The 14,304-nt window shown below is 47.0% G+C and overlaps 1 protein-coding gene across 1 annotated transcript in view; it reads right to left on the reverse strand.

Moving 5' to 3' along the window:
• Nucleotides 1-14,304, reverse strand: part of LOC144152160 (sodium-dependent multivitamin transporter-like) — a 104,605-nt gene that overhangs the window by 1,842 nt on the left and 88,459 nt on the right. The window contains exons 10-14 of the mRNA XM_077683374.1: nt 7,324-7,433; nt 5,634-5,701; nt 3,443-3,529; nt 1,597-1,778; nt 1,013-1,116 (exon numbers count right to left, since the gene is read on the reverse strand). Of these exons, the coding sequence (XP_077539500.1) occupies nt 1,013-1,116; nt 1,597-1,778; nt 3,443-3,529; nt 5,634-5,701; nt 7,324-7,433 (551 nt within the window). The remainder of the gene's footprint in view (nt 1-1,012; nt 1,117-1,596; nt 1,779-3,442; nt 3,530-5,633; nt 5,702-7,323; nt 7,434-14,304) is intronic.

Raw genomic sequence — 14,304 nt, forward strand, 5'->3', positions numbered from 1 at the left:
TTGTTTTTGCCCGCATTTAAACCTGGCTTGTTTTTGTTCTAGGAGAAAATATTCGTTCCCTGAAACAGTGCTCGCTTGACAAATGGGGTCACGTAAGACACCGTTGCTTGCGTCAATCGGCCAGTGTCGTCTGAGACAACCCCAAGCCCCGTAGTGCTGTGCAGCTAAACCAAGCATGCTGTGCGCAGTACGAACAGCAGAACGCATCAGTACTTCTATGTTTACATGTGCTTTCGTAACTTCCACTGTTTGTTCCATCATTCTTATTGCTTTGTAAAGAATGTGCCCTAAATTTAAGCGCAAATCGCTCGTTCGTCTAGTTTGTAAGCTCTACCTAATTTGCGTCTGCTTCTGCCAGCCTCCGCCAATCGCAGAGCTTAGCTCATGTGACATCATAGGTTCTGTTGCGGGAAATGAGCTGGTGGGTCGCATGACCATTCCCGTTTTTCCTAATTATGTAGCTTATTTGAGCGAAGTTTACGTTAAAAGTGGTGTCAGTATGATTCTAACGAGACAATCTTTTGAATGAACAAAACTTGTGTTTTCTCTTCATGGCTCCTTTAATGGCCCAACTGCGTGTTCTACCAGACAGCGCAATAACCAAAACAATAGACGTTGGCTCGGCGGGTTCATGCTTTTATCGTAGCTTGTATATTCCTATAGAAATATAGGAATGTAGGAATGCTCCTCTTCAAAGGCAATAGCTTAGAATTGACATTTATACTGATATTAAAACATTTTGACAATTTGCGGGACTTAATACAACCAGAGTGACATTTCAAGAATACTTGAGTGGAAATGGTTACTACCGCGAAATTAAGGAACACGTTTTCAGGATACAACATTGCACCTTCTTAGGCGTAACGTATTAAAAGAAAGGATTTCTCGAGGAATGAAAGCTCAAGTGTAATAGTTTTCCGAGTTCTACGTTGCAGTAAGCTAGTTTGTTTATAAACTATATTTTAGCTAAAAAAACCGTAATTTGTTACCAAGGTAGAGTGGGAAAAGTTACCTGTGACGGCGCTTAGAAGTATTCCTCCCAGAAGCGTTCCGACAATTGCAAAGAAACTACTCCAAAAAAATGACAGGCGAAAAAGAAAGAATTCTTCTTCGAGCCTAGAAAGAATATCAAACAAGTTAGACACTGTTAATCGATAAGAGGATAAACCCTGCATCTTGGCGAGAATGCTTCCTTGTAGACAATTTGTCTACTAGTGGCGAAAACAACGCGCGAAGTATACAAGCAATTAAGACAAAATAAATGATAGCAAGCGGTTCACGTGATCACCATGAAAGAATTCGAAAAATACCAAGAAGCTCGCACTACCGTTACGTGAAGTTTGTGAACAAGCACAGGTTTCGGTTATTATTGTGGGGTCAAGTTTTATTTTAAACTTTTTTGGTTTAAATTCGTGTTCGCGTATTATTTCTAAAAATATTCCTAAACCATTTTCAGCTTCTTGCAGTGGTACTCCAAGTGATGTACACGTTTCTATTGCAAACAATCTGTGCAGCGTCTCTAGCTAAACTAAATTGCCCCTTACTAGTAATTACTCATAAAATATTGTGAAGAGACATTCTTCGAGGCAGCCGTACCGTGTTGTCATTTCAGGATGTTGAGAGCGGCTTTGGTTTGTTGATGAAAGGCCAACGGTGATGCTGGTGGGGCAATACTGCAGAGAAACGGGCATTCTTGGTGGCCGTCTTCCACTCGCGACTCTTTGCACCATGTGGAAAATTTGATATACAGCCATCAGCAGCGTCGCGATACCTGCGCCCTGCAAAATTTCAAGATAAGCTTGTGCAGGGATTTGAAACGATGCAACAAAATCAAACTTCAACATTTTTTATTTGCTTAAAAAGTGTCCTCCATCTCTTCGTACCACTCACTATGTATTGGCCGTTTACATGGAGAATGAGCAAGAGTAGCAGCGGGAAATACAGCAGCTCTGATTTTCGCCTCGGAAACAACAGTCAAAGCGAGCTTCTGTGTCTCGTAACATTAAGCGTCCACTTGAGTGTAATGGGAGATTAAGGTCTGAAGCGCTTTTAACTCTACTCCCTCTGTCCGTCGTCCTGTGTATACTTTGCGTTCGCCGTCTGTGTCTTTTAAGTGCAGAGCACTTTATGGGTTCGCCTTGTCGTCGTAGCTCGCTATGTATACGGTCGATGCTACTGCTGTAATCAGGTGGCGCAGCGAGATAACAGGACCAAGTACAGCATGATGTATCCTCGTTAGAGGGTCACGCTGAAGACCACGCGGTTTAAGTAGTCATAACCGTCAAACCTCGCGAAGCACTGGCGCTTGTCATACATCTTTTCCTTGTTTAGCACAAAGAAAAGTGCAGGCACATTTCAGACAAAACCTGTCTATATAACCGGCAGCCCCCGCGTTCATTTAGTTAGGAATGCTCGTTGGGTTGGTTTTTACGATAGCAAGCGAAAAAATCCGCCGCGCAAGAAGAAGAAAAAAAAAAAAAGGAGCGTTTGAATTGCGGCAGAAAGGCTCCAGCCACGCAAGAAAAAAATGGCGTGTTCGAAATGACGCAGAAAGGCTCCAGCCGCGCAAGAAAAAAATAGCCGTTCAAAATGACGCAAAACAGATCCAGCATACGAAATAAAGCAAGTACAAAGAGAACAGAACTCCCGGTGGCGCAGTTTTAGGCAGGGGGCGCGCGAGCACTGCGAAGGCGGGAAATTTGAAATGCGTTAGGTGGCAGCAGTGAGCGGATAACGGCGCTGCCGCCCATTATGGCGAATTACTCTTCTGCACTTCCGACAGCTTTTAAATTGAGTAGAACGGCTTACATTTTTTTGTTGGGCTTACTTCCTATTATGCACAAGGCCTGCTCGTATCATAAGAACTGCCTCAACGCTCTCTCTATTACGTCGCCGTTCTCATACTAACTTACGAAATGAACGGCATAAAATCTCTTAGGCTTCCACCAGCATTAGGCCGCAAAAAGAGAAAAGCAACAGCCAAATGATCAGTCCAAAAATTTCACGAAGTTTATTCGTGTAAGCCACAAGAAGCAAAACACCTATTTTCATGTTATAAAAGAACACTACGTAAGACACAGTGACCAAAAGATGGATTTTATATTCAATATAAAGAAGCTGTTTGCTGATTGCACCGTAGTCGCACCAGAGCATGCCATTGTACCGTACTAGAAGTCGAGAGCATTGGGGGTCGAGAGCATGCTATGTTATCTGACTAAATGACGTGTATGTAATTACTTTATACTCAGGTTTCAAAATAAATCTAGGATACTAATTGCTTTTTATTGAAGGAGCAATAAAGTAGCACGTTGACGTCTTACCATACGCTATATAATAGCAGTTAGCAGTTTATTTTTGTTTTTTTTTTGCTGTAAAAAATTTACTTAGAATGATCAGTTGAATTAAAAAAAATCGAAAATAAAGATTTCAGCAGAGCATATACTTTTGAGTGGACGAACGGGAACAGCACAGCCAGAAGGCACAGGCCAACGTACGGCGCCGCAAGAGCTGAATTGGCCATCATAAAGACCTGCGAGGGGAAAACGTGACAATGAGTACAGGCTTCATTTTTCAGTTGTTTTATACAAGTAAGTAAGAAACAAAATGTTTATTTGGGAAAGAAAACCTTATGTATTGAACTTATGAAAACGTTAAGTGTTAACATAGCCACAAAAAATTTCCCACCTCTTTAACGAGAAAGTACAAAGAATAAATTAGACGTGGTGAACAGCCTCTTGTCCGTAGGTTTGAGTTATTTGTTGTTGATTGCCATAATGCTCTTGTAGGATATCTTGAGCGAATGGGCATGCTTGCGTATGCTGTCATTCACACAATGTTCCATTTAAATATCTGTGCGCTGTTTGTGACTACGAATCTCAACCGATTTCCCTAGCCTCGCATTCTCTCCTGTTTCGGTAAGCTGATTCTGTTTCACAGGAGCTCCTTAGCAGGTACTGAATGAGCAATAAGGGTTGGGTATTGTGCGAAACACTGAAATGAGGGCGGAAGCTGGATGCGCTGCTAAAAAAATTGGCTCCATTCCACGCTGTGAAGGTGGTTGGAAAGCAAAGCTGTGAACGATCCCCACAACTATTCCACATGCGAGGTCGCGTGAATTCACACACGTGGCTCTAGAAAGAGAGAAACCAGAGATTCTGCCAGCCGTTACTTGGAATTCGCGAGGGCACCATCGCGAACGCAGCAGCGTCGGCCACGGCCGGGCTACAGCGGCGGACGACGCCGCTGTAGCCCGAACGTGCGTCGGCAGAACGAAAACGGAGAGGAACGTCTTTCGAGGCAGCGGAACCTGATGTGCTAGCTCAAGGCTACAGCACCGCGCGACACAAGCGCAGACACCGAAACAATCCGGCATGTGAGCTTAGTAATTCTAATTTATGCAGATTTGAACTAAATAGCTTCGTAAGTTTGAGAATTGCGAGAAAACAGACGGAACTTTAATAATCGCTATTTACCAGAACCAGTTCCCCATTCGTCTTTTGCAACACCTGTTAAAACACAACCGCATTAGTATTCAGCAATTTGGAAAACGCAGTCCCATTTGTGACAAGCAGTGCGCAAAATGTGGTGTTTCTCTAGCGGCCAGATGTCTGTAAGTGGTCTCTACATTTTGTTTTCCCGCCCTGCAAACTAATCCTTAACGTATCTTTGCCGTACGACCACTTACTTCCGTCGGGTCCGGGCTGTCCAGAAGGTGCTGTCGAACAAGTTAATCAAGCCATGCGAAGTAAGCGCGCAATGGACGTGAAGCTGCGCCAAAACAGGCCCAACCCTGTCGCTAAAACAGACGACAAAGCCGACGGAAGGGTCTGCTTACGTCCACGCCAGGGCGAGCACGGGGAACGCTGGGTAATAGGACCCTATCGCCGCGCCATCTACAATGTTCTCCGTGAGTGAACAGCGCCCTCCACCTCCCCAGCCGCGTTGGGAGTTTCTGGTCCCGCACGCCACGAAAGAACCGTTGGCTTGTAGAGGTAGAAAGCTGCTTTAAAAGCAGTAGTAGCTTAACAAGGACGCTAAGGTCCGAGTGCTCAAGGTACACTAAAACAGGACTGGTAGAACTTTTACGTTGTTTATTGAGAACCCTTGGGTGCACGCAGCAATCTTGGTGGTAATTGGTCGGTTGGGAACGGTTTCAAACATTGCTGGGAGAAGTACAAACGTGTGTAATAATACTAGCCTGTGGCGAACGCTCAGCATTACTGGTGAGTGGGAATTCATTTGGGAAAATAGCGACTCGGCTTTGCACAAATCCCAGCGTGCGAACCAGTATCTTACTGGTGATTTTTATTCTACAGCGTCCTTGCGAGGACAGAGCCATCTCAATACAAACATGACTAATTAGGCTCGGAGAACGATCAAATCTAATTGCCGTTGTCAACCACGGCACGTGGACATAAACGGTGCTAATGACAAAACGTCCTCAGCGCAATTATTACTACTAACGACTGTGCGTTCAGGTGTGCAAATACGACTGGGATATACAAGAACTCAAGCGTGAAATTCAGTCGTTTACAGTTGTTTTGTTTGTACTCCAGAGGGTCCTAGCAAAGAAAGAGCAATTTGAGCATAAACTTGCCTGAATAGGCTCTGAGAAAAGTCAAAAGGCTAATTACCGTTGTTAATGACCCCATGTGGACGCAAATGGTGCTGTAAATTGTCATGGTGATGCCTATAACAAAGGCTGCAGGAAAATGAAATACAGGTAAAATAAATAGGCTTCGAATAAAACGTAAAGCATCATAATAAGATATTTTATTCCAGTTTCTAATCGTACTAAACATGGCCGAAGGGGGGATCAAACAAGTCGCGTATAAGCACACGAATCGTTCTAAACATTGTTATGTACAGCCGGCCAAGTTTTTATTAATATCGCGGGGGCATCGACCGGCGAGTGGTTCAACGCATTATCACGGTAGACAGCGGCAAAGCGAGCGAGAGTAGCTCGCATGCGCAAAACTTTTGTGGCTTGCGGGAACAGCCAGTCATTTGCTTGGCTGTGCCCGGAAGCACGACACAACCCCTTTCCGCTGGTGATCCCTGGCCTTGCTGTGAGCAAGGAGCTGCGAGAAATTGGTGACACCACCCGCCAATAAAGGGAAACGGGTTTTGTCATGCTTGCGAGGGCAGCGTATACGCTCCCGTGATATTATGACAAAATGGCCGGCTGCACGAGATGCCCTGAAATATTACTGGAAAACGGTACATTACCACAAAACATGCAACCTTATTTGGTGCAGGCCATTCATGAATGAATGAATGAATTTTTTCACAAGGATGCCGCTTTGGCCGAAGAGGAAAAGGGGTGGTGAAAGGAAGGAAAGCCAGTATAAATTGAAGCAGCGTATCAAACCGGGCTAGTTGGTACAGATTCATCTTCGCAGCGCACAAATAACAGGACAGAGGGGAGGAAAACACTGGACAAGCGCTGACTGCCTCGCGAAGACCGCCCAGCGTCCCCAGCGCACGTTTATCAAGCCAAGCATACCCACTTAAGATGATTGGCCAAGATTGGCGAATAAAAACGCCAGCGTTCGACGTAATCGTTGCAACACTTGCTCGGAACGAGAAAGACACGTCATAGCGTACACCCCTTCAAGGTGATGTCCAATCATTATCACTTCCAAAAATAAATGAAAGAAGCTCACACTTATAGCAACAAAGATGGAGTAAAGGTCATTGCAGCAGCGAAGAAGAAGCAAATGGGCGGCAATCGTGGACCTAATCCGTCGTGATGGTAGTGAAGGTTGCATACACCTTCTCTACCTTCCAGTCTTGCGCGTTAGTGTGAGCCTCCTTCATTTTTTTTTCGACTAGTTCATGCCCACTTCTATTATTTCAGGCAGAAGCTTGTTCGAAAGCTCTCATGCCTTTGCATCCTAATTGTAAGAATAAAAGTTTGCACAGTGCAACCGCAGAAACGAGAGTTTGGTGGTTTGCAGCTTGAGTGGGAGTAGTCAGGGGTGCAAGTGAATGAAGGAAATTAAAGTGAATGAAAGAAATGAAAGAAGGTCACACTTATAGCAACGATGATGAAGTAAAGGTCGTTGAGGCAGTGAAGAAAAAGCAAATAGGCTGCAATCGTGGACTTAAACCTTCGTGATGGTCCTGAAGGTTGCATACACCTTCGCTACCTTCAAGTCTTGAGCGTTTTATGGGCCGATTTTGTTTCCAGAAAACTTGGCACATTTTAACTGAAACTTTTTATTCGTTCTGCGCTATCGATAAATGAGAAATTCTTGCCCATAGGAGTTAATGAATCTGGACGAGCTATACAGAAACGCTTCAAATAAAATACAAACTCACCAATGCTTCGTGTTATCAACAGCACATGTTTCTTCGCATTTTTGCATCGTGGAGCGATCACGTCCACGTACAAGATGGCAGCTTCAGAATTAATTATAGACGATACTGTGCTGGGGGAAAAGAGTCGGTGTTAGTGAAATATAATGGTAAGTGTAGTTGCCTGAGAGTTGCCTGACCCAAGCTGCCTGATACGTGAGAGGGCGGAGAATAAAAAAAGATTATTGCCCACAGTTTCGCCTACAATAGGTATGCTATAAAAATAAAATTGAAATTTGATTACGCGCTGCAAGGTACATGAGAAACCCTTTTCTATTCCTACATTAGTTTATTAAAAGTTGGTGCGTAACGTGAAGCCCCGGGGGAGGTTTAAAAAAAATGTTGTAGCTTTGTGCTCTGCCTCTGCGATTAAAAGCCCGAAGGCACAGGCATAGGAAAGCCACTTTTCTATTTTCCAGAAAAAAGCTGGTTTAGTTAGGCAAGAAAGAAACGGCGCAGTTACACGGAAAGAGTACATCATCAATGATGCAGCCCTGCTGCTTTTGCATGTGCGTGAAAATAGGCCGAGCAAGTTGTTGAGTACAAAAATCCATAAGTGTATTCAAACATCCATAAGTGTATTCTCCAGTACCTTCGGACATCATCTATGGTTATTACGTAACTCACGTTATCTTGTGAGTATGTGTATGTGTGCATCAATTAGACTATTGCGCTAGGTCAGGATTAAGGCAAAAAAGCCCGAACTGCGAGATTGCTTTTATGCTTTCACACTCAAATCATAGGGGCGAAGCCCCTTAGGGGCCGGGGCCGTAGGCGTCTCCTGTCGTCGTCGTCGTAATCGTCGTCTCATGTAGTCACCGTACTAAAATACCGGGAAACTTGTTTACGCCTCGCGCTACAACGTAACGCGTACTAAAAAAACACCGGGACACTCGTTTACTCCACGCGCTGGAGCTCTTCGTAATGCCTACTAAAAAAATGACACCATCTTTCCGTAAGGGAACCCTGAGTAGTATGCAAAGTAGCCATGGGGTCGATTCACGTGCCCATTAGTTTTCAGTTCGTCGTTTCCGTTAGGTTGAGGTACGTAGCTACCGTTATATTTACAGTTTGCTTTCCATGGTAACTACCACACTTTTCACTTACCGGAACTACGAAATGGGGAATTGCGTTGAGCCCATGGCTGTTTCGCATACTACTCAGGGTTCCCCTACGGGAAGATGGTGTAATTTTATTAGATGCGACGGGGCTATATGTCCCTCCGTTGTCGTTGTTGCGCCGTCCACACCCCCACTGCGCATGCTCGGTTTGCTGAACGCCCGGTGGTGTCTTACCCTTTAATGGCTCCTGGAGCGACAGTGTTACCGGTGTCTTCCTTGGCCGGCCCGATATGAGCCGAGCATGCGCAGTGGGGGTGTGGACGGCGCAACAACGACAAGGGAGGGACATAGCCCCGACCATGAGATGCTGGAGCGACAGTGTTGCCGGTGTCTTCCTGGGCTGGTGGATGGACGGAAGACGGACGACGGACGACGGAGCCGAGAGCAAGACATGCTTTGCATCTAAAAAATACCGGGGCACTCGTTTACGCCTTGTGCGAGAGAACTTCGTGCTTAAAAGACAGGAGACTTTTGCGGCGAATTTGTATACCTCCACTCCCAACGGTTTCATCTCCGCTGGCATAAACACCAAGAAGCCAAGAATGCTTGCTTCCCCGCCAAGACTGCATGCTTCCCCCTCCCCAGGTTTCACTTGAGTGGAGAGGGCCCGGGAGTTTTCTTAGGATGCAAGCTTCTTTGCAGAAACGTCGTATATATGGAAATACGAGCATACTTTGTCCCACCGATTAGAATGAAATCGCGTTCGGTGCTATTTATACGTACCACGCACAATACAAGCACTGTCGTGTTTTAAACAGAGCATATAAGCTATTGTCAGAGCGTTGATATGGGCCAGTTGGTTACGGTTGTGAGACACTATTTTATTTATTCAATTCTGCGAGCCGCCTCTTGGCAGCCAGGGCAGGAGTGGTACAGAGCAGAGGAATAACGCAGAGTTATACGCGACCAGTAACACGGTCGGTGCTACACAAGGCAGCAATAATTCGCTTTACAGATTATTACAAGTTGTTACAGATTATTACAGATTATTACACTTGCAAGCAAAGTACACTACGCTCATGGTATTACTTGGCGCGCGAAAGGACAGGACGAAAAAAAAAAAGACACAGGGCAAGCACTAGAGCTTGCCCTGCGTTATTATTTCGTCCTGTTGCCTCGTGCGCTCAGTAACAACGTTTCACGATTTTCGCTCTACTCAGTGGGCCTCTTGTGTGTTGCCACAGGACGCCGACACGCCCTTCGCAACGGGATCTAATTTTATCACTTCATTGATCTTCATCACGGGTAAAACCATAGATTCGTACCTAAATTTTTCCACGAAAATTGCAGGATGCTTTTTGGTTATCTGACAATTCAACAGAAGTGTGCACAGGACAAAGGCTGGAAACTGACAAAAAGAGCTTCAAAACTGGGGTCGGTTTCTTTGGCACACCTGCATCACCACCATGGTATGATTACTTTTTGTTTCTTTGCAAAAAAAAAAAAAAAAAAAGCCTACGGTGGCTTTAAGCAGGCAAAAGGCTTATATGGCTTTCTCGGCGGAAATCGGGCCTTTCTGGTGTGAACTAGCTTGCCAGAGCCCCATTGGCTGGCCCAAAATTTCATGTCCTTCGATTTCAACGGCCATTGACGGCGACAGCTGCCATGGGAAACTCGCGGACCATTCACCAATTCCCAGGGGAAACAATAGCCAACCGTAACGACATAACTCTACGGTCGCCTTTCTTCAACGGCCCCGCTACCTTCAAAAATGAATCTGAAACGTCCTATACCAGTGATGAAAAACATCGCAAGAAACACAGGGTTCCTTCGGCTGTTTTTTCTCATGAATGTGCACCTGAACCAGCTATCCCAATTTGCCATCCTTCCATTGGCCCCATCTGATCCGCAAACAGCGCCGCTTTATCTCGGTACCTAGGTTTTCCAGCTCCAATGCTCTGCAGAGCCAATTTATTGACCTTCACCAGCAGCGTTGAGTCTAACAGCCACCACGGCTTGGTCGGCGCCACCGACGCTAATCCTAGCTGCGGAGCTGCCTCGCCCCTGGCAGGGCCCCAACTATCATGGTATCAGTGCCTCCTGTCGCTTTGGCTTTACCAACGCTGCCGCCACCTTTTCGCTGCGTGAACTTCTACAACAGGGCCCCACAAGTCCGCACCAACCAGTCGCTTGAGTATTCCTCACAAATCGTCGCCTCCAAGTGCCCCAGGTACGCCGCCGGAAGCCGTCACGCAAGACTCATCGGTACTGGAAACAAGTGCTCCGAAACACCCTGAGGTTGCTGCTGTTGCTCCGAGAAAATGCCTTCTACTCCGACCCCTGATGGTCGTGGTCCATGCACTTGGCCAACCGCGCCAAGAAGCTCGGGCATCAACCGGACTGACAAGGTGAATGGGCAGCCGGCCGCACTTACGGATCCTGTGTAGACCGCTCACCAAATGCAGTGAACAGGATGCAGACCTAAGACAGCGCGAGACGGAAGCCAAACGTCGCAAGCGTAAGGTTTTCTCACAAAACCAACGAAGGAGTTTAAAGTATTTCTCTGAATTTTTGCCCTCTGAAAGTGGTGTCATATATTGTACGGCCCGTTTACTTATTACTGGCGCTATTTCCAGCCTCGGTTTTATATTCTCACCCGTCATGATAACTCAGCGGTTAAGTGTGCTGCCTGAACCAAGTGATGTGGTTTCTATTTTACCCCGACGGGCGTTTTCTGATGGCGCCGGAAACCAAAAGCGCCCGTCTTGGTATTCGGGTTCATGAGAAAAACTAGGGTAGCCTTAATTATACGCGTACCCCTCCATTCCGGCACTCCTCATAGCACAAGAGGAGCATCGATGTGCAAAACATCAAAACTGACGGGTTTTACTCCAGACACAGGTCAACTGGACATTGGCCCGGTGCGACGTTCCTGGGACAATTTTTGAACCCATGAGAAGTGGGTGCCGGTTTAAAATGGCCGTAGCGGTTTATAATTCCGCTAGTGCTGACCGTGAGCAGTGCGAATTATTACTGAATCAACGTGACCCGATGCAAGTTAGCTGTCTGCAGTCGCCATGCGTTTCCGGAAATTCCACATCGGCCCCCGCCCCACGGCGCTTCGTAAAAACCCGTGACTGGTAGACGCAACGCGGCTTGCAGAAAGGTTAGGGGCGCATGACGATGCAAAAAATTTATAAGGGCCGTCATCGGCCCGCTCTTGTTAGGTAGGTATTGGTACTTTTGCTTTGGTAATTTCGTCAAGCATCAGAGTAATATGACTAAAAAAAAAAAACTCCATCAGCTCCTAACTCTTTTTCTCCCCTACCCCGTCCCTGCTTTTCAATAAACGTTCTCTCTCTCTCTCTCTCTCTCTCTCTCTCTCTCTCTCTCTCTCTCTCTCTCTCTCTCTCTCTCTCTCTCTCTCTCTCTCTCCCGTAGGGGAACCCTGAGTAGTATGCGAAGCAGCCATGTGGTCGATTCAAGTGCCCATTAGTTTTCAGTTCGTCGTTTCCGTTAGGTTGAGGTAGGTAGCTACCGTTATATTTACCGTTTAATTTCCATGGTAACTACCACACTTCTCACTCACGGGAACTACGAAATGGAAATTGCGTTGACCCCATGGCTGTTTCGCATACTACTCAGGCTTCCCCTACGGGGAGATGTAATTTTATTGGAGGGGGGTGGGGGGTGTTAGAGTGGAGAGGCATTAAAGAGAGAGAGAGAGAGAGAGAGAGAGAGAGAGATAGATAGATAGATAGATAGATAGATAGATAGATAGAGAGAGAGAGAGAGAGAGATAGAGATAGATAGATAGATAGATAGATAGATAGATAGATAGATAGATAGATAGATAGATAGAGAGAGAGAGAGAGAGAGAGAGAGAGAGAGAGAGAGAGAGAGAGAGAGAGAGAGAGAGAGAGACATTGTACGTGGTATGAGTTTCCCTTTATTTAGGCATTATCATCATCATGTTCAACGTGGGTGACGTCGAACTGTGGTTGGCTTTCCGCTTTGGTTATGACCGCCTTTTGGTCTGTGAAATGTAATGTCAAGGGCTGTTGTAGTGGGTGAACCCTAAAGTTGCTGAAGATGAGGTCGATGCACGTTCCCCGGATGGTTGTGGGCTGCTTGTAATCACGACCCGCCGAGACTCGCCGACGCACGCCGCTGCCGGCGACGATGAAACGTTGAAGGCGCGCGAAGCGTGCTCGTCTCGTGCCGGCCCAGGAAGACACCGGCAGCATTATCGCTCCAGGAGCCATTAAAGGGTAAGACACCACCGGGCGTTCAGCAAGCCGAGCATGCGCAGTGGGGGTGTGGACGGCGCAACAACAAGGGAGGGACATAGCCCCGACCATGAGATGCTTCGCATCTAAAAATTGCACCCCCAGTGCTACGGCCTCGCAGCCGATGTTTTTACAACAAAAGCTTCGCCATGTCTGGCAAGGTCATTCGCATCGCAATGCCCCTGAGCCGCCGGAGTTCGTGTGCAAGGTGTCACGCAGGCCTCGCAGCCTCCCCGCTGCGGTGCACGTGACCGGGCAAGGGTGGAACGGCTGCATCCCCGGCGCATGGCCGCTCGATTTCAGCCTTGCCATGGATGGGGTGCTGCCGGCAGCGCGCAAGTGTGGCAGGTGTGACCAAAAGCACTATGCGCACAGTCTGCGAATATCAAGCCAAACTGACTTCTCGCTTGTGATAACTGGGTGCGGAAGTGTTAGGCCTGACCCATTTTTGTTTGCGCCTAGCGTACACCGGGCCCTTCACATACAGACGGTAAAACGTCTTTCTATAACACAGTTTGCGTATTTTCAGCCTTATCCTGCCTCGCCCGAAAGAAAATTATATATTAGGGTGTTCTGAAAGGCTAGCCCACCCCTTTTGTCTACGGCATGTGTGCAAAGATCATGTTTCTGCAGTTTTCAGATGTAACTATTTGAAGTTGAAATCGCTGTTATAGACGAGCGTTTTACCGACTTTACGTCGGACGACGGTTGGCTGGGCGACATTCCGATCCCGCGCCCGGGAAAGATGCACAAGATTGCGGCCTTGACCCGACTACGCTTTGGGCCTGAGTCAGTGCAGCCTCTTCATGTATTTTTTATGCGGCCGCTCATTTCCCTACTATTACAGTAAACCCCGCTTTTATCGAACACGGATATATCGAATTATTGCCTATATCGAACCCTTGTATAATTCTGGTAAAAAGTACATGCATTTAAAACTTTACCGCCCGGCTGCGCCGGTCTGTGTTATCTCTGCGCCAAGGGAAGCGCGTGTTCCATTCTTTCTTTCTGTGCCGCATGTGTTATCTGTTGTGACAGGGAGAGCATTCCGATGTTGGACTGGCTTGGCGGCTTTTCGAGGTTGTAGTGGGCATGAAGGGTGCGTACCCCGCACCTCCACCAGATGTCACGAAGACAAGGACGATGCAGTTGTGTTGAATGAGAAACACGTTTATTGGAGCGAACTTGTGCTTGGATCTACTATGTTCTCGATGCGAATCGACGTTTCGAGAACCACGCGCGCCAAAAGATAAAAAGCCTGCAGTGCGGACGCCGGGGCATTCGATTCGACGACACTCGCCTGTGCAAGTCACTTTGTTGACCGCTGCTTCGCCGCCTCTGTATTCTTTTGAGGCCGCCAAGCCAGTCCAACAAGAGCCAGCCCCCGCCTGCAAGATTTACCGCCCGAGTTCGGTTTGATGCCAGAAGGGCCCAAGAAAAGGAACGCTGCAACCAACACCATGGTGCAAGAAACAACGTCGCCAATCGTCCTGCAGCAGCCCCGGGAACCGCCATCGTTCCGAGGAGCCCCCGCAGAAGACCCAGAAGAATGGTTGGAGAAGCTGGAGCGCGTCCGCATATTCAACAGGTGGGAC

This window comes from Haemaphysalis longicornis, unplaced genomic scaffold, assembly GCF_048455015.1.
Source record: "Haemaphysalis longicornis isolate Haplotype H1 unplaced genomic scaffold, Haemaphysalis longicornis Haplotype H1 scaffold_9, whole genome shotgun sequence".
NCBI classification, from domain to species: domain Eukaryota; kingdom Metazoa; phylum Arthropoda; class Arachnida; order Ixodida; family Ixodidae; genus Haemaphysalis; species Haemaphysalis longicornis.